General features: G+C 48.3%; 2 protein-coding genes across 3 annotated transcripts in view; one reads left to right on the forward strand and one right to left on the reverse strand.

Moving 5' to 3' along the window:
• The window catches only part of GRID2 (glutamate ionotropic receptor delta type subunit 2), an 807,057-nt gene that overhangs the window by 765,779 nt on the left and 18,651 nt on the right, over nucleotides 1-22,627 (forward strand). The gene's annotated exons all lie outside the window — the stretch shown is intronic.
• LOC136790751 (uncharacterized) lies at nucleotides 18,230-19,520 on the reverse strand. Its single transcript, XM_066996367.1, has 2 exons — nucleotides 19,074-19,520; nucleotides 18,230-18,674 (listed from the first exon to the last, which is right to left on the reverse strand). Exons 1-2 carry the CDS (start codon nucleotides 19,401-19,403, stop codon nucleotides 18,372-18,374), a joined length of 633 nt encoding a protein of 210 aa, XP_066852468.1. The 5' UTR covers nucleotides 19,404-19,520; the 3' UTR covers nucleotides 18,230-18,371.

Consider the following 22,627-nt stretch of genomic DNA (forward strand, 5'->3'; position numbering starts at 1 on the left):
CTGCATATAGCTTTTACCAAAAAGGATCTTGAAAACGTATTGAACAGGTAAATGAATATATATTTTTAAAATAGGTAAATGAATATAATTGCACCTACTTTCCCAAGCAGTGCTTAGGATGAGAAATAAATCTTATTATGATTTGTACGTGTCAGGAATGGGTCCATGGTAGTTGATGCCTTCCTGACAGAAAAGGAAATGTCCTTGTGATAACTCATTTTCTGAACTTGAAGTGGGCTGCTGAAAGAAGGCCTAATTCATGTAAATTGAATTGAAAAAAGACCTTTGGGCCTAACTGTTCCTGCTAGGTTCAGAAGCTGCAGCTTTTCTACTCAGTGCTGCACCTGAAGCTGCATCTATCCCTAGTAAGGGCTGAGATCCTGTGTCTGTTATCTCCAAAGGTCTACCAGAGGCTGGTGGCTTGAAATTCCAGTATGAGTTCTCTGCCCTGTGCTGTGCCTGTACCACTTGCAAGTGCCACATGAGAAATGCTTTTGTGTCACCTTTGTGACCAAATGCAACAATCCCTTTCTTCTTGGCTGGATTGCCTGGATGGTCACACTCAAAGGGTTGTGGTCAATGGCTCAATGTCCAGGTGGAGATCAGTGACGAGCGTTGTTCCTCAGGGGTCAGTATCAGGACAAGCGCTATTTAACATCTTTGTCAGTGACATGGACAGTGGGACTGAGTGCACCCACAGCAAGTTTGCCAATGACACCAAGCTGTGTGGTGTGGTCAATACTCTGGAGGGAAGGGATGGGATGCCATCCAGAGGGATCTAAACAGGCTTGAGAGGTGGGCCCGTGCAAGCCTCATAAAGTTCAAAAAGGCCAAGTGCAAGGTCCTGCATCTGGGCTGGGGCAATTCCATGCACAAATACAGGCTGGGTGGAAAATGGATTGAGAGCAGCCCTGAGGAGAAGCACTTGGGCGTGTTGGTTGATGGGAAACTCAGCATGAGCCAGCAATGTGCGCTTGGGGAATAAGGGGGAATGGTTTTAAACTAAAGATTAAGATTAGATACAAGGAAGAAGTTCATCATGATGATGGTGGTGTGGCAGTGGAACAGAGAAGCTGTGGATGCCCCATCCCTGGAGATGTTCAAGACCAGGTTGGATGGGGCTTTGAGCAACCTGGTCTGGTGGGAGGTGTCCTGCTCATGGCAGGGAAGTTGGAATTAGATGATATTTAAGGTCCCTTCCAACACAAACCATTCTGTGATTCTGTGATGATCACAGACTGTGATCACATGATTCTGTGGTTCTTCAAATGGCACTCAAGGAGTATACTTTAGCCAACTTCCTTTGATGTCTGAAAGATGGAGCAGCATGAAATACTAAATGTGACTACAAACCTGCATCTCACATTGCTGTTGGAATTTATTGCCACAGCAGCTTTGGGTCATGGTCCCTAGTGGTCTCCAAGAGGAAGGTGTCCTCATGTGTGGCTAATATCTGTAGGGGGTGTACCTAGGCTACCGTGGTTTAAAGGTAATGCAGACCCTGCTGTCAGGCACCATTTTTGAGTGCAAAGAGGGAGCTTGGTGCTCCAGGGTGCTCCCTCAGCTTGAAGCTGAGGTACCAAATCTCAGAAGGGTGAGGCAGCACAGGTAATGTTTCTCTGGGGGCACACAGCCCCTTTTTAGCTTATCTGTTGTTTCCTGGAATTACCTGTCAGACTGAGCCACATGAGGAGTCGAAAATCCAGTATCACTTTTTTCACTTTGTGTGTTTGTCTGTTGTGTTTGCAAAGAGGAAAGAGCGATGCTTGGCGTTGCAAATATATATATATATATATATATATGGATATATATACACACACACTGCACAAAATATCCATCGCTATTGATTTACTTTGTTGAATACCATGGTATATTTAGTTCCATGGCAGGGGAGCTCTACAAAATGAATCTGCGATCCTTGAAAAAGATGGGTGTTCTGTACGCCAATACAGCTCTGAAATGTGGTAAATATAAATTGTGAGGGGTTACAAGTTCAGTGCAGTGTGCAAACTGAAATCCCATTTAAAGTTCTTCCTCCATTTGACCAGTGCTGTCCTGTGAAAAAATTACCTTCTCGTTAGAGGACAAAGCTACTCTGTAATTAGGATAATGATTTTTTCTACAGTTGTCTTTTATCTTTTTTTCTAGTTGTTTTTTTTTTTTTTCTTTTCAGCTATTAAGGTTTTGAAATTAAATATATTGGGAAATCTCTTACAAAGTGCTAATAAGAAAAACTGAACTGCTGGCTGCCAAAGATGCATCAGATGAGGGGTGTTTTTGCTTAATTTAGCCCAGTGGGAACTGATGATAATCTAGTGAATAAGAAAGGCCCCTCATTTGAAAGGATGTGGTCTCCTTTCCTAATGAAGTGACAGTTTCTGAGACCTTTTCTGAACCAGCATCTTATCAGACACAAAACATAAAGGCATCAAGGTAAGCAACACAGCTATCACTGCATCACTTTTCTCTCTGCACGGTGGGTACTGTGTGGTGGAGGAAAAAAACCTGAGACTGTTATTCCAAGTTTGATACGCCTCCTCTTCCCTCCTGCCCCCTGTAACCAGGAGGGAGCTGTGGGGAGCCATCTTGCATTTTCTGACAAGGTCTGTAATGATCTGGAGCTCGTGTTGTATGACCACTGTGAGGCAGGGACCTCTCTCAGTGCCCCTCGAAAGCTTCACGCCTGCCTCCCTGTCAGTCGCTCCTCTCAACCATGGTAGCGCAATTAAGAGCTCTTTGGACCTTCTCATGTTTGATGGCTCCCAAGGTGAGGTGGTTGCTTCACACCTCATTCACTGTTGGTAGCGTTTTGCTGGGGTGGGGAGAGCACTGCACAGGTTAAGAAGTGCTGGTCTAAGTAATTACAAGAGGAAAAAATAGCTTTGCTGCTTGACTGCCATGTGCAGTATTGCATGCTCCATAAAGATGATGGAATTTGCCTGCTGCCCTGCTTTAACATGGCCATGTGGGGGTCTGGTTGTCTCAGTGCCTGCACTGAGATCTCATATCGTACCAAGGCAAAATGCACTAGTGCAAGAAATGTTCATTTTGCCTCTAACAGCACCTGCAGTGAGAAAACATTGCGACATCTGCTCCTTGCAATCCATTCGCACCCCCTTTGAGGTGCTGGCATTCCCCAAACCTGCTGGCACTCCACCTACACCTCGCCACAACATACAGGATAGAGTCATATATAAGTTATGAATGTAGTTATTATGTCTAAGATACAGTCGTCCAAAGGATAATTCAATGGGGATTCAGCAATGGGAAGAGCTTGTCCTGGTGGTTAGAGGTAGGCTGGATGTACATTTGCCACCACTGGTTATAACATGCCCAGCTCTATGCTCTTGATTTGCAAAATCCAGAGATGCTGAGGTTATTTATCTGCTCTGGGAAACGCTGCCTGCAATTCTCAGCTTGGGAGATAATGCACTGATATTATGATCTGCGTGTCTGTATGAAAAGAAATGAAATTCATTACATTTTGAAGCCCCACGACCAACAAGCTTTATGCTGTTTTTACCTGTCTTTCCAATGCCCCTACCAGGTACCTCTGGTTTTTATCAGACTGTCATAAAGCCCTTATCAGACTGTCATAATTTACTGGAGTCAGAAGGCAGACAGACTGTAAGATCATCTGATGTGCTGTCCTTGTCTACTCCCCCACGTTGTCCCCAGCTACTCTCCAGCCAAACAAGGTCAATCAGCTTGACGACCCCATCCCCTCAGTTAAGCCTTTAGCTGCAGAGAGCAGCTCCATAAGGCGCGAAAGGTCACATCTCCTTGACAGAGAATTAGGTGCTAAATGAGGCTACAGTCTCTGGTTAGGGACAGATTTGTGGTTGACTTCACCCGCAGGGTGCCTCCTTAGTGCTCTACCTGCCAGCCTGGGGACGTGTCCCACAGCGAGGGGGAATTTTGCTGGGTTTGGTGCTGCAGGCTGAAGCTGTGATAATAAATAAAGCAGAAGAGTCAAGTAATATTGCAAGGTAAATAAGAGTGTGTTTGCAGCTTGTTTTTAAGCAGCATGCTGCAGAGAAATTGTGAGGGCCCAAAACACTGCACACCCCAAGAATGTGATTCAGGGCCCCCAAAATGAGGATATCAGCTTTTCAGAAGGGATACATTTAAAGAAAATTAAATTAACCTTTCGTTTTTGCCCCAGTTTTTAAACATCTTAGAGTGACACTGTCATGGTTGCAAGGCAGACTGCAAGCGAGGAACAGCTAACAAATTGCAAACATAAACTTTTCACTGGCCTTTCTCAGCATGTATTGTAGAGAAACAGCTCTATTACGAGAGTTGGAGATGGTATTGATGCAGTAGATCAGTGTGTCCAAGGGACATGGAGTTTTCTTCATGCATTTTCTGGACATAAGACTTCAAGCAATGCTATGGATTTGAATCTCTCCCTTGCAAGTGGAGCCCTCCTTCCCTTGACTTCAGAAAGTGAGTGGGTAAACAAGGCTGAAGCATCCTGGCAGCCACTGTAATGTAGCAACTTATCCAGAAAAGTCTCCTACTAGTCCCAGGGCCATGCACAGGGTTGGAAAGGCAGGTAATAGTGCCAAATGCAAAATGGATTCATGCACCGTGGACAAAAATTGTAACAGAGAAACCTGGAAATAAAGTGCGCCCCCAAAAGTAGTTTAAAATTAAATGCAAACTTCTTTTTTCTACCTTCCTCCCCCCTCCCCCCCCATCCACTGCTGAGTCTTAAATTGGGATTTATTCTTATTTGTTTGAAACAAGACAAAGCAAAGAAAAAAAAAAGACAATAAACAAGTTACAACCTTGAAATTCATTCTTAGCTCTAAAGGGTTTTACTTGAAATCTGGTTAAACTCAAATCTTGCACTAAAAATAAGTTAAAAAAATCCATAGCGTATCATGTTAAATATTAACTCAATTTGCAGATATGTGCACAGTCTTAAGGAGCTCATCTATCAGGAAAAGAAGTAAAATCTGACTTCTCTTGCAGATGTGAACAGGAACCGACAATTCTGTCAGTATTATTGCCCTAAAGCAAAATGGGGGTAAGAAGAGAGGTTGTGTCAGTGCCTTTTTGCCTGCAGAAGCTTTCTGTGATGGCCTGTGCAGTGCTTTCCCCTCTGCCAGCAGGGGCATTACAACAAAATATGCCTCCCATGCCCTTATGCTAGCTGTTGCCTCACTGTGCCAGTTCTGTTTTCGGCAAAGGGAAAATCCCTGCTGCCCTATTCTGGAGCTGGATACACTTCACCTGCAGCGGGGATTACACTGTAGAAGGAAGGGTACAGCTGGTGATCACAGGTTCCTTGGACATGGAATGGGGTCAATACCACAGCGTGGGCATGGCATGGTCAGATCTGCTTGGTAGAGTACCATGGGACAAAGCCCTGGAGGGAAGAGGGGCTCAAGAAAGCTGGTTAGTATTCAAGGATAACGTCCTCCAAGCTCAGGAGCGATGCATCCCAACAAAGAGGCTCCTATAGGTCTATCAGTGATAAAAGGAAGACTAGGGAAATTATAGGCCCTCTCCAGAAGGAAACAGGAGACCTGGTCACCCAGGATATGGATAAGGCTGAGGTATTTGATAACTCTTTTGCTTCAGTCTTCACTGCAAGAGCTCTAGCCACATAGCCCAGGCCCCAGAAGGCAAAGGCAGGGACTGGGAGAATGATGAACATCAAGTCCATGGGACCTGATGAGGTGCATCCATGGGTCCTTTGGGAGCTGGCGGATGCAGTTGCCAAGCCACAGTCCATCATATTTGAGAAGCTGTGGCAGTCTGGTGAAGCTCCCACTGACTGGAAAAGAGGAAACATAACCCACATTTTTAAAAAGGGGAAGAAGGAAGACCCAGGGAACTCAAGGCCAGTCAGTCTCACCTCTGTGGTTGGCAAGATCATGGAGCAGATCCTCCTGGAAACTATGCTAAGGTACGTGGAAAATAAGGAGGTGATTGGTGACAGCCAGCACGGCTTCACTAAGGGCAGATCATGCCTGACAAATCCAGTGGCCTTCTATGATGGGGTTACAGGATTGCTGGGTAGGGGAAGAGCAACTGACATCAGCTACCTGGACTTGTGCAAAGCATCTGACACTGTCCTCCATGATATCCTTGTCTCCAAACTGGAGAAATATGGATTTGACAGAGGGACCACTTGGTGGATAAGGAGTTGGCTGGATGGTGGCACTCAAAGAGCTGAGGTCAAACTATTCTGTGATTCTGAGTGCTCTCCCAGCGCTCCACTCAGCCCGAGACATGGCAGTGGGGACAAGGTAGGTGCCGGGGGGCAGAAGGCTTGCTCTGACATCTGTTGCCGCACTCGGTAATCTTTCTGACTGGTATAAAAGGCTTTTCTTGAGCAGGCAGCATGGGTGAGCTTTGCCTTTTCACAGCCGTGTGCTTCCTGTGCCAGACAGGGTGATGAGTGGCTAGTGCAGGCTCTGGTCCAAGTGCAGTACAGCTGAAGGTGGTCCTCTCCAGCAGAGAAATTCTGTGCTGGGTATTTAATTCCAGTTTCTGGAAGAGCTGGCTGGAAAGCAAGAATTCTGTTTCAGAGGGAAAAAAAAATAAGAAGAAACCTAAGCTTTGGTATCTGGTTTTGTCCAGAGGCTTTACAGCACAGGCAGGCTCCTCTATCTGATTTTCATGAACCCTGCGGTAGCTTCCTAAACACCCGATTTAGTTGCAGGGACAGGATGCTCTTATCACTGTCTCCGGCATGAGTTCTTTTCTCTACCTGATAATTCCTGTTACAGAGGAGATCTGGCTTCCAGTCCTTGCTTTGAATTGGGTAAACAGGATAGGAGCTGAGTTCGCCCACATTGTGGCATGTTTGTCTTTCTCTCTGAGAAATTTGGCCTGAGTATCCAATTTGAGCTGAAGTCCAACCAAAAAGGGAGGGTTGGGAAAATAAAAAATAAAGAGGAAAACAAATTATTAATGTTGCTTAGAATTTAAATCAGAATTAGAAACTAGCCTAAACAAAAAGCTCACTGGAATTATCTCAGGCCTAACTATGCCCGTATAGCAATCTCTGTGGAAATCTCTCTCTAGCATAACTATCTCCACAAAGTCAATCACAGATATGTCTGAATGTTTCTGGACTCAGAAAAAAAGAAATGTAGTCATTTTTTAAACCAATTCTCAGAGGTTGGGTACATCTTTATAAGAAAAAGATCTTTATTTACAGAACTCAGGCAAATCCACTTTCCTTCCATGCTGTCTAGAAAAACTATTAAAGGGAGATTTCAGCCAGATGCTTGGTGATTAGCAAAAGCCTAATTAAAACTGCTTTATATAGTCGATCATAACTATATGAATCTTAGAGCAGCATGAGTGCACTGCAGAAAGCCCCTGCCCCTGGTTTCTGCCAAGTATGTGAAGAACAAATCTGAGGTTACTTTAGGTTTTTGGTCGTTTACCCCCACCTGCAGCCAGTGTCCGTGAGATGCACTGCAATAAATATCTTCCGTCTCCCTCTCTCCTGGGGGAATGAAGTATCCCCTGGATCTCATCTCCAGGGATCTCTGAGCTCTGCCCCAAACTGGGCTAATAAATGCTAGCTGAAGATGATGGGTTGGGGCTGCACGGAGCTCAGCCCAGCTGGTAACCCTGGGGTTGTGCCCATGGCCAGGAAGCACCTACTGCCAGCCAGGGAAAGGCTGGGCTGCAGCAAAAGCCATGAAATGCTGTCATTGATGGAGATGCTGAGCAACAGTCAGCCAACTGCTTGCTCGTGAAGTCACAGCTAATGTGCTCTCACGGCTTTGGCCTTTTCCACCTGTCATAACCTGCCAAACTGCTCTTTTTCCCTGCCTTCTCTTTTTCCCCATCTCTTAGGGAAACAAATATCCCCAGTGCGAAAGGGAACAGGGAGAGAGGGGGCTGGGCTCAGCTCTGCTTGCACTGCTTACCTGAGGCACGATCTTGCAGCACCTGCTGCACGTTCTCTGCCCCTGCTTTCTCTAAAAGCAGAGTGATGATACTCACCGTTAATGAAAATGCTTCTGAGATTAGGTATGTTCAGAAAATTAACATAGCAAGTTCCCCAAATTTGTCTGAAGTTATGACAATTTGCTTATAGAAATTCTCCTGTGAGAGAGAAGAGACAAATATTTTGAAAGGCTCACAAGTTAATGTGATGATAAATGCCAGGATCTTATTTTTCAGGCTGTTCTGCTTTACGCTCTCTCCTTTCCCTACCTTGGGGCTCTGTTAAAGCTCTGCTCCCAGCAGTCGCAGGCAGCTGCTGGTTGCAGGGGGAGAGCTCCTGTGGCATTATTTATGACAGCTCTCAGTGAGAGGACAGTGATTTACTGCGTGTCATCTTCTGCATCTGTGAGTTTGTGATGGGACTGTTCAGTGCAGTCCTCTTTTTCAGTCTGACACAGAGTTAGAGAAAGGTGAACCGGCTGGGTAAAAGTAGGAACCTGCTAATGTCCTCCTTTGCCCTCCAGCAAACAAACTTTTATTTTCTGGAATTGGGAAATTAGGGTTGGGAAAATCACACAATTCACCCTCCCATCTCTCCTGCAATACAGCTTCTCAAGAGAAATAGGAATAGTCCTCATTCTCCCTCTAAATATGTGAGGCTGCCTTACAAGCCTTTCCTCCAAAACTCTGCTTCTGGCTGCAGTAGATCTTGCCAGGTAGACTCTCTGAAGGGACCTGGTTGTCACCAAGTCTGCCCTGCCCTCTCTGCTCAGTAGCATGAAGCAGGGCAGCAGCAGCCGGCTCATCAGAGGCTCTCGGATCAGCTTCTGCTGGCAGAAGGAAGACCGGCTTCTCTGTGCTATCAAAGAAGCTGCAGAATTGACCTCATGCCCTTGATCTTGAAAAAGATATGCATAAATTGTCTGAACAGGCTCACTGGCTTATCAAAATTGAATCTCAGTGCCAAGTCACTTATTTTTGACCTGCACTATAAAATTGTTAAATTCCCTGCAATCGGCCCACTTCAGAGGAAGGCTGATAGAATAGCACCTGGGAATGCAATGCACTTTATTTCCGTGGTTATTCGTTTTAGCCGCAGATGATCTGGCGCAAAACACAGGAAAGCACTGGGATCCATTTTGTGGCATTACGCAGCAAACACTGGCATTGCATTTCATCAGTAGCCACGAGCTAGGCCAGGCTGCATGATAAAACACAGCCCAGAAGCCTCTGCAGGAAAAGGCTCAAGGGGCTGTGCCTGCCAAGAAGGAAGGCAAGGTTCCTCCTCCAAGATTTGGATGGTGGAAATTGCACAGCTGCAAGTGGAATTAATCATTTCATGAAGGAAGGGGCGGTAGCTACAATAACAGAGGATAACTGTGGCCATTATCCAGTCTGGCTGACTATGAAAGATATTTGCTTCTCCTGTAATTGCAGAGTTAGTTGGTCGAGCTGTAAAACACTTTGAGGATATAAGTGATGTGTGCTGTCATTGCTACTCAAGCTTATTTTTTGTACGTCTTATTGCCCTGAGCTGAACAGAGCACAGTTATCAGGACAGTTAGCAATATGGGAGGGGGGGACGAGGACACTATAAAAATATAGAAAACTCCCAAACACTGAGAAAGAATTAGAGGCTCCAAGACTGCAAAACTACATACCGAATTTGTGTTACTTTTAAGAATAGAATTTAAGAAAATTAGTCAATTTAACCATGTGGACTTTGGTAATCATGCCAAAGATAAGCAAGGAAATAGAAGGCAGAATTCCTCATGAAAATCACTAAATTTTGTCACAAAATGTCAAATGCTTTCAAATCACACAGGTATTTAAAAATATATATTAGCCTGTACTATTGCTCTGTTAGGAACCTGAATTTTTTAAAACAATAAATTTAAAGATTAAAGTTGAGGTTTTTCCTTGAAACTTTTCCTCCTTACATGATTTGTAACATGCTGATGTGTGTTTTCTGCTGAATGTCACTCTGAAATAACAGAAATATGGGGCATAAGAGGGGAGTGTTCTTGCGTGTGGCCAAATCATAGGTTCTTTGTAGATCCATTTTGGTAAATATGCAGCTTTCATCTTCAGACTACGTAAGAGATACTCACTTTTTGTGGGGGTATGTGATTGATTAGGCCCCAAGTGAAATGTATTACTTGGGCGAGTTTGGGGAAAAATTGTGAATTTTTGTCATACCATACTCTTCCTTGGAGCTGATGATTTTTAGATTGGCTAAGGCTTTGTTGATCTGTGAAATGCCTCTGACTGAAGGCTCCGGCATGGGAAGGTTTCTGCCAACTGTGTGACAGATGCACTTTGAATATTAGTACCTTTCCTCACCTTACTCCCTGGAAAAGTCTCAGGTCTGATCCAGATGAATTAGTTGCACAGAGAAGCAATTATTTCCTGGTGCTTCTGTCTGGGCTGGAATTTCTGACAGGCAACCTAGCTGTGCTAGTGGCGTTGCTGTGTATATATATTTTGCCTATGAACTTTTTTTGCACAGAACAGACATCCATCGAGCTTGTGTAAATACTGTCAGCCTAGATCTGAAGGAAAAAAGAGGTATGAGGTAAATGTGAAGATTCAGATTCTGCTAATCATTTCTGCCCAGTTTCCTCCAGCAGTGAAGGTCATGGTGGGTGTGGAGTGCTCTGCCCATGCACAAAAAACAAGATGCCAAAAACCATCATTATGCACATCACCGGGTTCGGGACTTACTTATTGCAAGGCAGAAGGGACCGGAGGACCTGATTACACAAAGTCAGGGAGACAAGAATACAGGCAAGCTGGCTAGCTGTGGCTGTTAAAAAATTGTAGTATTACTGGGGGGATGCCTTTATCAACAGAATAAATACTTAGTCCTCCTGCAGGTTGTTAGCCAGATTGAATAGCATTCGGTTTTTATCTAGGTACTTCTCTGTAATATGGAAATCTCCCCTAGTGCTACCCAGTGAGTAACCACTGTGCTGCTTCCAGCCCTTATTCACAACATGCAGAGCAGTGTGTAGCCCCTCTGGACACACACTGCAGTGCGAAGGTGGGCAGTAAAGCATCAGATTTTGATCTCTTGTGACCACCAGTAGTTAGCAAGGTTTCTGTCCCAGTCTTACCTCCTTGTATGTCTATCAGTAACCTCTCCTGTTGGCAGAAATCCTATGCACATGGGTGAGCGGTGTGGCACGCTGCAGCAAGATGATGTGTTATCGAAGATAATCACTAAGTCTCCTGTAGAAGAGGAGATAGACTAATTCCTAGTATATCTCCCTGTACACATGGGGAGTGCAGTTACAAAAGGCACCAGTAATGCATCAAGGTCGACCAACGCACAGATTTGGTGTGCCATAGCAGTCAGGCATTTCTTTGCTTGCAAAGTTGTGCTACTTTATCTTTCACCCTTTCTTTCTACACCCAGGGCATGTTAAAAGATCTGGATGCTCATCAAGGCTGCTGGTAGAGAAATTCATAATGTCTAGGCAGAATTGGGGAAATTCCTGAGGTTTCAGCAGATAGCCCCTACACTGGCACATATAGATTTGAAGAACATTCATTAGTAAGAACTGAGGAACACTTTCGAGTGTATTTCGGGGTTGGCTCTGGAAAATAATATTCTGTGAACACTTGGAGAGAACAAATCAGATTAATGAGCTAGATTTTAGAGCACTAATATATCACGTGGAATTCCTTAAACTTCTTTGTTTTCATTGTCCAAGGGATTGTTTGGCATGGGTTCTCCTCAGTATAACATTAACTGAACTTATAGGTTGATGAGTGTACAGAAGTACTGATTTCAAACCCAAATGTTAAAACCATGAGTGGGAATGGATCTCAGAAGCTTTCACTACTATAACCAAGCAGCTAGGAGTTTAAAGTCTATGAGATATTTTGAAATGTCGAGTTTCAGACACAAAATGTATTACCGTGATTTGATTTTCAGACTCTGTATTCATCTGTCTAGCTTGTCCTATTCTATCAATGACTCTGTTCACCTTGGAGATAGATTTAAACTCTTGATCTGGGTTCTTTATAATCCAAATTTTGGTATTTAAATCAAGCCATGTAAATAATTCATTTATAGACCCTCTAAAAGAAAATTTCAAGTTTTTGTCTCTTCATTTCTAAAGGCTTCAAAAGCTGAGGACAAACAAGTAGCTTCAAAAACTGAGAGAATCATCAGCTATGTATTTCACACGTTTGCCTAAGTAAATAGCAAATAAATGTCTAATATTCAAATGATACCTAGATAATTTTTAAAATGGGCTGTTCTGGACAGTTAACAGGACTTGATGTGACTGATATGCGTTCTGTTTCTAAAAAACATGGCAGTTTGTATAAGACTGAGGCTTTGCACTGCCTGAAGCATGACTCCAAGCAATGATGATCAGTTCCAGATTCTTACACTGAAATGAAACATTTTTACTGGCACCCAGTAACTCAAATATCACAGCGTGCTAAAGGATGATGCTGACATTGTCAAAGACCACCCAAGGTGTTCCCTTTCCAACTGCAGATATGCCCCAGATCTTTTTGGGACTTACTGGCTTTTCCTTTTGAGCTCTCCTCCATCTTCTTGGCGGGCTTTCATTCTGCCTGTTATCAATTCACTGGAGCCCAACTTTGATATTAGGAAAAATCATATTGTCATAGCAGTAATGACTGCTTGACTTTTAAAGGTGGCATAAACACATACAATAGAAATTAAACTTCACTAGTCACCACAGCTCTTAAGATTAATCATGTTAGTAATTGGAGTTCTCATGTAATTGCATCTTAGCTGAAGATGAGGCTTGCATATTCATTCAGCAGCAGGTCAGGTTCAGTGAGCTCCTCTTCTATTTCTCCTTTTCATAGGACATCGGCAGATGGTCCAAACAGATGAGTTAAGAGTTATTCCTTATGATCCAATTTAAAAAAAAAAAAAAAAAGACATTCTCTTTAAAAGACAACCATTTTAATATTTTGGTGTTTTCTAAATGAAGTAACTGGTGTCTGAAAGGATGCTTTTTCCAAGCTTTCTGTTTTTGGCTAAGCCAGGTATCCTGAACTGACTTGTATGCAGAAAAATATCACTTTCATGTCAAACTAACCAGAAGGGTTGAGTTCCCATGTGCTCCATGTTGGTCTCTGCTGTTTGCAAGTTAATGGTGAAACTCCCACTGACTTCAGACATTGAGGGCTCCTGATTTGAAGCGAAAGCGTCAATTGTGCCACTTCTGAAAAAAGCTACTGATCTGCTTACATCCAGCTGGAGACCTGTGAGTCAAGCCCTCAAGTTGTATATATGTAATCATACTCTCTCCTCACATATTCAAAATGTCATTTATGACAGCCCTCGGTGTTGCACAAGCATTATCATAGGGGAGAGCTTAAAGAAATTGTAATTTTAGGATGGAGCATGATCTCCATGCTGTGGCAGTTGTGCAAAATGGCAGATAACCTTTGGATCTTCGAGATGATTTTGCAAGCGGGATGCACGATAGCATTTCTTGGTGTAAATTGAGGAAAGAAGATATGGAGCTATCACAGAGAGCCTGCTGATGTCTGCTTCAGTCTTCTGCAGAAGCCATGACCTGCCCTGTCCATCCCTGCACTCACTTAGATGGGTTTGCTGCTGGTTCATGGTAGCAAAAGCAAGAGGAAAATTTAAGTCCAAGGCATTCATGTGACCTATATAGTACTGCATTTCTATAAAGCTCACTATCATTTTTTTAGTAATTTAGCAAATTATCTAGGACAGGACTGAGATACATGTAGTGCACAAGTATACCTTGAAAGTACATTTTTTTGTTTTAATAAGGTTGGTTGGGCACCGCCGCCATTTCGCAGCCACTCGCCGAGGCGATCGGCTCTGGGGCAGACGCGTTCTGCAGCGTAGCGGGGGATCGAAGTGGGCAGGGCTTTTTTCAGCATCGAGGCCACTCGAGGGAGCCGCCAGGGCCCCGCAGCCCTCATGAGGGAGGCTGACGAGGCGTGGGTGGAGCCAGCAGCACCCCCGCCCCAGATGTTCAAAGGCAGCCCCTAGGGAGCGCGAGCGACCAGGATTGCAGCAAACAGGACATGGGGTGTCAGAAGGGCATGGCGCGGCAGTTTGTGCAGCAGTTCGTGCAGGCAGGGCAAGCAGGGAGGGCCCCTCGCCGCTCTTCTGCAGCGGTCTTTCCCATCGGTACTTGTAACCTGCTTGCGAAGAGCCTGGCCATGGTATCAACCAGGCAGAAAACCGTGGCCTCCACATCTCTTGCAGCCTCTCCAGCCACAGTCACCGATGTGGCTACTCAGACGGAGGGCTCAGGGAAACACACCGCTGTCCAGGTCTTGGGCTGCAGGGTGTGCCCGAGTCATCTGACAGTAGTGGCGGTGGGTATGCCTGTAGGAGGTGTTCCAGGGTTGAAGAATTGCTCAGCCTGGTGGCAGAGCTTTGGGAGGAGGTGAGCAGGCTGAGGAGCATCAGGGAGTCAGAGAGGGAAATTGACTGGTGGAGCCATACTCTACCTACCCTGAGACAGACTCAGGAGCCTGCCACCACACAAGAAAGAAAGGTTCCCCTATCCCACCAGTCAGCCACTACACAAAAGACAAAGGTTCCTCCATCCCGACAGGCAGTAGGAGGGGACCTGGGCCAAGGGGGGGAATGGAAGCAGGTTTCTGCTTGGAGTGGTAGGCGAGCCCTCTCCCTGCCTGCCTCACCTTACTGACCACCCTTATGTAACAGGTATGAGGCTCTAGAACTTGACAGTCAAAACAGCAATGTAGACAAAAGCCCATCCTGGTTGGAAGGGGTGCCTAAGGCAAGGCAACCTACCCCCCACATCACTACATCTTCTATCAAGAAAGAAAGAAGGTTTATCGTCATACGGGACTCCCTTCTGAAAGGGGCAGAGGGCCCTATTTGCCATCCGGACCCAACCCACAGAGAAGTCTGCTGCCTCCCTGGGGCTCGCGTAAGAGACATTGCCAGGAAAGTCACTTCCCTGGCATGGCCCTCTGACTACTACCCATTACTGTTTTTTCAGGCTGGTAATGACGAGGTAGCAAGGAGAAGTCCACTATTGCATAGAAATGACACAAATATCATTCTTTATTAAATGGAAGAATTTTTCAGGAAAAAAAGCTATGGTCATAAAACTGGGCAGATAAGAGGCTTTCTTCCTCTTCCATGTCTTCCCATGCTTTCTTCTTCTCTTGTCTCCAGGCGATGTCTTCCTGCAGGTTGTGATGGCTAATGTGTCTCAGGTACATCTTCATCAAGTCAGGGTTTGTCTTGAGTTGGCAGATCAGCTTATTGCTGGTACACTTGCTCTGGCAGCCTGTTCCTGGAGAAGCTGAAGGTGTTTGCCTGATCTGGAAAGAACAAGGCAAGTGCCATGATGAAGAGGCTCCCTGCCTTGGGAGCCTGAGCCCTCCATGGCTGCGCTTGGCCTCTTCCTGAGAAACGCAGTCCTTGGTGGGTTGCTCCAGGCAAAAGATTGTGCAAAGAAAGCCTCAAATAAGATCTGTATTTTTCTCCCTCCTGGGTCAGCCTGTCCCTGTTTCCTCTTCTGAGGATGAGACCAACCCCTGCCTCATGGGGTTGGGAAAAGGGTTGGCGAAGACACAGAGGACTGCCAGGGCTTTCTTGTCCATGTGGTCTGTTATTCTTTATTCTAAACATTGTTAACTCAAGGCCTTGGCAGTTGCCTGGTCCTGGCCTGGCACCGTTTAGCCTGCCTGACCTCCATCACTCACCTCTCTCTGGCATCTCCTCGCTTTCCTCCATAAGCAAATCCCCGCAAGGAAAACCCCGCCGAGCAGGCACAGGGCTGGGCTGCTCCCATAGAGCACCTCCACGGACCCAAAAGTTGCATCCAGCTGGGCAAGGGAGGACCAAAGCTGGTGCAGCAGGTAGGGCAGGTAGGAGCACTTGGCTCCCCGTGCCAGTGCCCTGGTGCTACAGGTCCTCAGGAGCCACGTCCCACATAACCATGGCCCAGGAGGGCCGGCTGGAACAGCCAAGGCTGCTGGGGAGCAGAGAGGCCATGCAGAGCAGGAAGATGAGGGAGAGTCCCAGGCTGAGCATTTTGCTGCTCCTACTCTGGGCTTGATCTGGCCATCACCTTGTCCTGAGCTCAGCCAGTCACCAGCAGCACCGCTGTCTACACGCTGAGTGGGTGATGGTACCAGCAGCCCCACAGTGCTGTCACAAGGCCTTCGTGGGGCACCCAGCAAGAGGGGAAGGTCTTGGCAGGGAGGCAGGGCCTGGGGAGCCAAATTTCTCAGCTGGCCACTCCCACAGCCATCCCCCCACTCTGGGTCTGCCTCAGCACTGGGGCCTGGTTCGGAGCCCTGGGGGCAAGGGCTGTGCTCCAAAATGCTCAGTGAGGAGGAGCTGTGCCAGTGCAGGGGTGTTGCCTGGGCCCCCTGGACCCATGCTCGTCCTTCGATGCTGTTCATATGGGCTGTGGGGCAGCTGTGGCATTGCCCGCAGCACAGGTGGGGTGCTCAGGGGCTTTGGTGGCACAGGCAGGAGCAGATTGCGGGCCCAGCTGGGGTCCTCTGGGGTTGGAGTGGCTGCAGGGCCTGCTGTGGGAGATGGGTCTGCGCTGAGTGCAGCTCGGTAGGCGTAGGCCAAACCCAAGCATGTTTCAGTGCTTTGTGTCTCTTGGGAATTGCCACTGTGCTGGCTAATATGTGCAGATGGCCAAGAAGACCAACAGCTTCTTGGTTTGTATCAGAAGCAGCGTTGGCAGCAGGCCCAGGGAAGTGACTGTCCCCCTGTACTTGGCTCTGGCTCTTGGTTGCACCTCACTCTGTGTTCGGCTTCGGGCCCCTCACTACAAGAAAGACATTGAGGTGCTGGAGCACGTCCAAAGAAGGACCATGAAGCTGGTGAAGGGTCTAGAGAGCAAGTCCTGTGAGAAGAGGCTGAGGGAACTGGGCTTATTTAGCCAAAAGAAAAGAAGGCTCAGGGGAGGCCTTATCGCTCTTTATAGCTACCCCAAAGGAGGTTGTAGGGAGGTGGGGGGTCGGTCTCTTCTCCCAGGCACGAAGTGACAGGACAAGAAGAAATGGCCTCAAGTGGCATCAGGGGAGGTTGAGGCGGGATATTAGGAAACACTTCTTCACTGAAAGGGTTGTGTGGCATTAGAACAGGCTGACCAGGGAAGTTGTTGCAACACCATCCCTGAGATATTTAAATGATATGTAGATATGGTGTTTAGCAACATGGTTTAGTGGTAGACTCGGCAGTACGAGGTTAAAGGTTGGAACTGGTGGTCTTAGAGGTCTTTTCCAGCCATATGATTCTGTGATTTCTGTGCCTCTGCTTGGAGCACCTTTCTTCCTTTGGGAGGACTCGTAGCTCATGCTTTGGTGCAGAGGGACCTCCAGTGTCCCTTTGCGGCCCATGCCTTGGCCTCACAGGCCATAGCTTGCTATTTCTTTGTCAAAAGACGTTCCTATGTATCATGGAAGGAGATAAGGTCCGTGTAGTGTTGCAGGCAACAGGCTGGGAAAGACAAGTGCCATTTGCTCCTCTGTGGGGAGAAGGCAAACCCACTTTTGGGACTGCTTTTGTTCAAGGACTCGGGTGCGCTTGGTGTCTCCTGCAGAACAATGGGGAACTGTGGTGTTTACCTTGAGGGAATTTCACGCTGGGGATAAGATAATCCATGATCTGAGTGACAGGCTGTGGCTGGAGGCTGTAATTGTATGACAGAAGAAACAATACAGCAGGAGCCACCTGGACCAAGGGAGGACAGGCCTCATAAAGATACAGGCAAATGCAGCTGGCAAACCCAACCTGAACTGTTTTTGGCAGCCAATGACCCAAGCCAACAGGCCCCATCTCCTTTTCTGAATGATCCCCATAAGAGGCGGCCCAAGCCCCAGACTAAATGAACTGAACCAATCTGCGTGGCTATTGGAATGGACGTGTGATGGGGCCCTGTGATGCGGATGGCCCATAGACAAAGCGAAAGATGCCTGTGTAAATAGCAAAGGATGGAGAGGAGGGGTGGTGTCTGATGAGGATGCATTTGGGTAGCATAGGACCTGAGCAAGCTGCAGGCAGTGGAGATTGTCTTGGGCCTGTCTGGGAGGTAGGTGACTTTCTCCAGCGCAACCCCCACGCTGCTGTTTTGGATGTGACTTGAGACAAACAGGCACCACGAGAAGGCTTGGGAGGGGGCAGCTGATGGTGGAGGGAGGGCGTAGCTGGGACAGCTGACCCAAAGTGAGCACCGTGGAATGTCATCCTCAGAAGTAAAACCTGTAGGTTTGGCCTTACAGAGCAGCCATTGCTCAGGCACTGGCTGGCCATTGGTCTGCTTCTGGGAGGCGGTGAGTGATGGCTCTCCACTTCAGATTACCTCTCTTGTTCTTTTTCTCTTTCCTTCTTCTCTCCCACTTTCTCAGGGGACATGCATACCAGGGATGGATGAAGAGAATACACACAACCTCCATTGTTTTGTTTAACATACTTTATTCACTGGGGAGCAATCCCCCCCCGATTCCGTCACAGAGCCTCCTTGGGAGCCGTGGCTCTCCAGGGAGATGAAGAAAATGCTCTCCTCCTCTTCCATGTCTTCCACCTTTCTCTTCTTTTTGGCTCTCTGGGTTCTGCCAGCTTTTGGGTGGTGGAGGAGCAGCTCCCTTAGGTGCTTCTCCATCAGGACGATGTTTTCTTCCATCCGGCATAGCACCTCATAGCTGTCGTAGGAGTATCCACAGTGGCAGCACGTCCCTGAGGAAGCTGAGGGCGTCTTGCTCACCTCCTGGAAACAAGAGGCCAAGGGGGGCATGATGAAAGGGACATGGGCCTTGGGGGGGCTAGAGACATCTGCACCTGGGCTTGGCCTCTTCTTGAGAACTTTGGGTCCTGCTGGGCTGCACCAGGCAGCACGATGTGCAAAGAAAGCCTCAGGCAGGCCCCTTATTTTTCTCCCTCAGGCATCAGCCTGTCCCTGTTTCTTCTTCTGAAGATGAGACCCACCTCTGCCTCCCAGGGGTGGGAAGAGGTCCAGGGAAGACCCAGGGCACCTTAGGGTCCTCCTGAGTCCTTCATGACCACGTGGGCTACTACTCCTTGTCCTACCCGTTACTGACCCAAAGTCCAAGGCCTGGCAGTCCCAGCAACCTGGCACTGTTTGGCCTGCCTGACCTCCATCACTCACCTCTCTCTGGCATCTCCTGGCTTTCCTCCATAAGCAAATCCCTGCAAGGAAAACCCCACCGAGCAGGCACAGGGCTGTGCTGCTCCCATAGGGCACCTCCACGGACCCAAAAGTTGCATCCAGCTGGGCCAGGGAGGACCAAAGCTGGTGCAGCAGGTAGGGCAGGTAGGAGCACTGGCTCTCTGTACCAATGCCCTGGTGCTCCAGGTCCTCAGGAGCCACGTCCCACATAACCGTGGCCCAGGAGGGCCGGCTGGAACAGCCAAGGCTGCCAGGGAGCAGAGAGGCCATGCAGAGCAGGAAGACAAGGGAGAGCCCCGGGTTGAGCATTTTGCTGCTCCTTCTCTGGGCTCGATCTCTGGCCGTCACCAGCAGCACCGCTGTCTGCACGCTGAGTGGGTGATGGTGCCAGCAGCCGCACGGTGCTGTCACCGATGGCCCTGTGATGTCACAAGGCCTTCGTGGGGCACCCAGCAAGAGGGGAAGGTCTTGGCAGGGAGGCAGGGCCCGGGGAACCGAATTTCTCAGCAGGCCACTCCCACAGCCATCCCCCGCTCTGGGTCTGCCTCAGCACTGGGGCCTGGTTCGGAGCCCTGGGGGCAGGGACTGTGCTCCAAAATGCTCAGTGAGGAGGAGCTGTGCCAGTGCAGGGGCGTTGCCTGGGCCCCCTGGACCCATGCTCGTCCTTCGATGCTGTTCATATGGGCTGTGGGGCAGCTGTGGCATTGCCCGCAGCACAGGTGGGGTGCTCAGGGGCTTTGGTGGCACAGGCAGGAGCAGATTGCGGGCCCAGCTGGGGTCCTCTGGGGTTGGAGTGGCTGCAGGGCCTGCTGTGGGAGATGGGTCTGCGTTGAGTGCAGCTCGGTAGGCGTAGGCCAAACCCAAGCATGTTTCAGTGCTTTGTGTCTCTTGGGAATTGCCACTGTGCTGGCTAATATGTGCAGATGGCCAAGAAGACCAACAGCTTCTTGGTTTGTATCAGAAGCAGCGTTGGCAGCAGGCCCAGGGAAGTGATTGTCCCCCTGTACTTGGCTCTGGCTCTTGGTTGCACCTCACTCTGTGTTCGGCTTCGGGCCCCTCACTACAAGAAAGACATTGAGGTGCTGGAGCGTGTCCAAAGAAGGACCATGAAGCTGGTGAAGGGTCTAGAGAGCAAGTCCTGTGAGAAGAGGCTGAGGGAACTGGGCTTATTTAGCCAAAAGAAAAGAAGGCTCAGGGGAGGCCTTATCGCTCTTTATAGCTACCTCAAAGGAGGTTGTAGGGAGGTGGGGGGTCGGTCTCTTCTCCCAGGCACGAAGTGACAGGACAAGAAGAAATGGCCTCAAGTGGCACCAGGGGAGGTTGAGGCGGGATATTAGGAAACACTTCTTCACTGAAAGGGTTGTGTGGCATTAGAACAGGCTGACCAGGGAAGTTGTTGCGACGCCATCCCTGAGATATTTAAATGATATGTAGATATGGTGTTTAGCAACATGGTTTAGTGGTAGACTCGGCAGTACGAGGTTAAAGGTTGGAACTGGTGGTCTTAGAGGTCTTTTCCAACCTTACGATTCTGTGATTTCTGTGCCTCTGCTTGGAGCACCTTTCTTCCTTTGGGAGGACTCGTAGCTCATGCTTTGGTGCAGAGGGACCTCCAGTGTCCCTTTGTGGCCCATGCCTTGGCCTCACAGGCCATAGCTTGCTATTTCTTTGTCAAAAGACGTTCCTATGTATCATGGAAGGAGATGAGGTCTCTGCAGTGTTGCAGGCAACAGGCTGGGAAAGACAAGTGCCATTTGCTCCTCTGTGGGGAGAAGGCAAACCCACTTTTGGGACTGCTTTTGTTCAAGGACTCGGGTGCGCTTGGTTTCTCGTGCAGAACAATGGGGAACTGTGGTGTTTACCTTGAGGGAATTTCACGCTGGGGATAAGATAATCCATGATCTGAGTGACAGGCTGTGGCTGGAGGCTGTAATTGTATGACAGAAGAAACAATACAGCAGGAGCCACCTGGACCAAGGGAGGACAGGCCTCATAAAGATGCAGGCAAATGCAGCTGGCAAACCCAACCTGAGCTGTTTTTGGCAGCCAATGACCCAAGCCAACAGGCCCCATCTCCTTTTCTGAATGATCCCCATAAGAGGCGGCCCAAGCCCCAGACTAAATGAACTGAACCAATCTGCGTGGCTATTGGAATGGACGTGTGATGGGGCCCTGTGATGCAGATGGCCCAAGGACAAAGCGAAAGATACCTGTGTAAATAGCAAAGGATGGAGAGGAGGGGTGGTGTCTGATGAGGATGCATTTGGGTAGCATAGGACCTGAGCAAGGTGCAGGCAGTGGAGATTGTCTTGGGCCTGTCTGGGAGGTAGGTGACTTTCTCCAGCGCAACCCCCACGCTGCTGTTTTGGATGTGACTTGAGACAAACAGGCACCACGAGAAGGCTTGGGAGGGGGCAGCTGATGGTGGAGGGAGGGCGTAGCTGGGACAGCTGACCCAAAGTGAGCACCGTGGAATGTCATCCTCAGAAGTAAAACCTGTAGGTTTGGCCTTACAGAGTAGCCCTTGCTCAGGCACTGGCTGGCCATTGGTCTGCTTCTGGGAGGCGGTGAGTGATGGCTCTCCACTTCAGATTACCTCTCTTGTTCTTTTTCTCTTTCCTTCTTCTCTCCCACTTTCTCAGGGGACATGCATACCAGGGATGGATGAAGACAACACACGCAACCTCCATTGTTTTGTTTAACATACTTTATTCACTGGGGAGCAATCCCCCCCCGATTCCGTCACAGAGCCTCCTTGGGAGCCGTGGCTCTCCAGGGAGATGGAGAAAATGCTCTCCTCCTCTTCCATGTCTTCCACCTTTCTCTTCTTTTTGGCTCTCTGGGTTCTGCCAGCTTTTGGGTGGTGGAGGAGCAGCTCCCTTAGGTGCTTCTCCATCAGGACGATGTTTTCTTCCATCCGGCATAGCACCTCATAGCTGTCGTAGGAGTATCCACAGTGGCAGCACGTCCCTGAGGAAGCTGAGGGCGTCTTGCTCACCTCCTGGAAACAAGAGGCCAAGGGGGGCATGATGAAAGGGACATGGGCCTTGGGGGGGCTAGAGACATCTGCACCTGGGCTTGGCCTCTTCTTGAGAACTTTGGGTCCTGCTGGGCTGCACCAGGCAGCACAATGTGCAAAGAAAGCCTCAGGCAGGCCCCTTATTTTTCTCCCTCAGGCATCAGCCTGTCCCTGTTTCTTCTTCTGAAGATGAGACCCACCTCTGCCTCCCAGGGGTGGGAAGAGGTCCAGGGAAGACCCAGGGCACCTTAGGGTCCTCCTGAGTCCTTCATGACCACGTGGGCTACTACTCCTTGTCCTACCCGTTACTGACCCAAAGTCCAAGGCCTGGCAGTCCCAGCAACCTGGCACTGTTTGGCCTGCCTGACCTCCATCACTCACCTCTCTCTGGCATCTCCTGGCTTTCCTCCATAAGCAAATCCCTGCAAGGAAAACCCCGCCGAGCAGGCACAGGGCTGTGCTGCTCCCATAGGGCACCTCCACGGACCCAAAAGTTGCATCCAGCTGGGCCAGG

Source organism: Anser cygnoides, chromosome 4, assembly GCF_040182565.1.
Source record: "Anser cygnoides isolate HZ-2024a breed goose chromosome 4, Taihu_goose_T2T_genome, whole genome shotgun sequence".
Lineage (NCBI taxonomy): Eukaryota > Metazoa > Chordata > Aves > Anseriformes > Anatidae > Anser > Anser cygnoides.

Bases quoted from the DNA above. Each gene is read 5' to 3' on its own strand.
- LOC136790751 (XM_066996367.1), bottom strand. From the start codon at position 19,403: ATGCTCAACCCGGGGCTCTCCCTTGTCTTCCTGCTCTGCATGGCCTCT. The intron at 18,675-19,073 runs GTGAGTGATGGA...TCTTGTTTCCAG, and splicing joins CCAGGAGATGCCAGAGAGAG to GAGGTGAGCAAGACGCCCTC.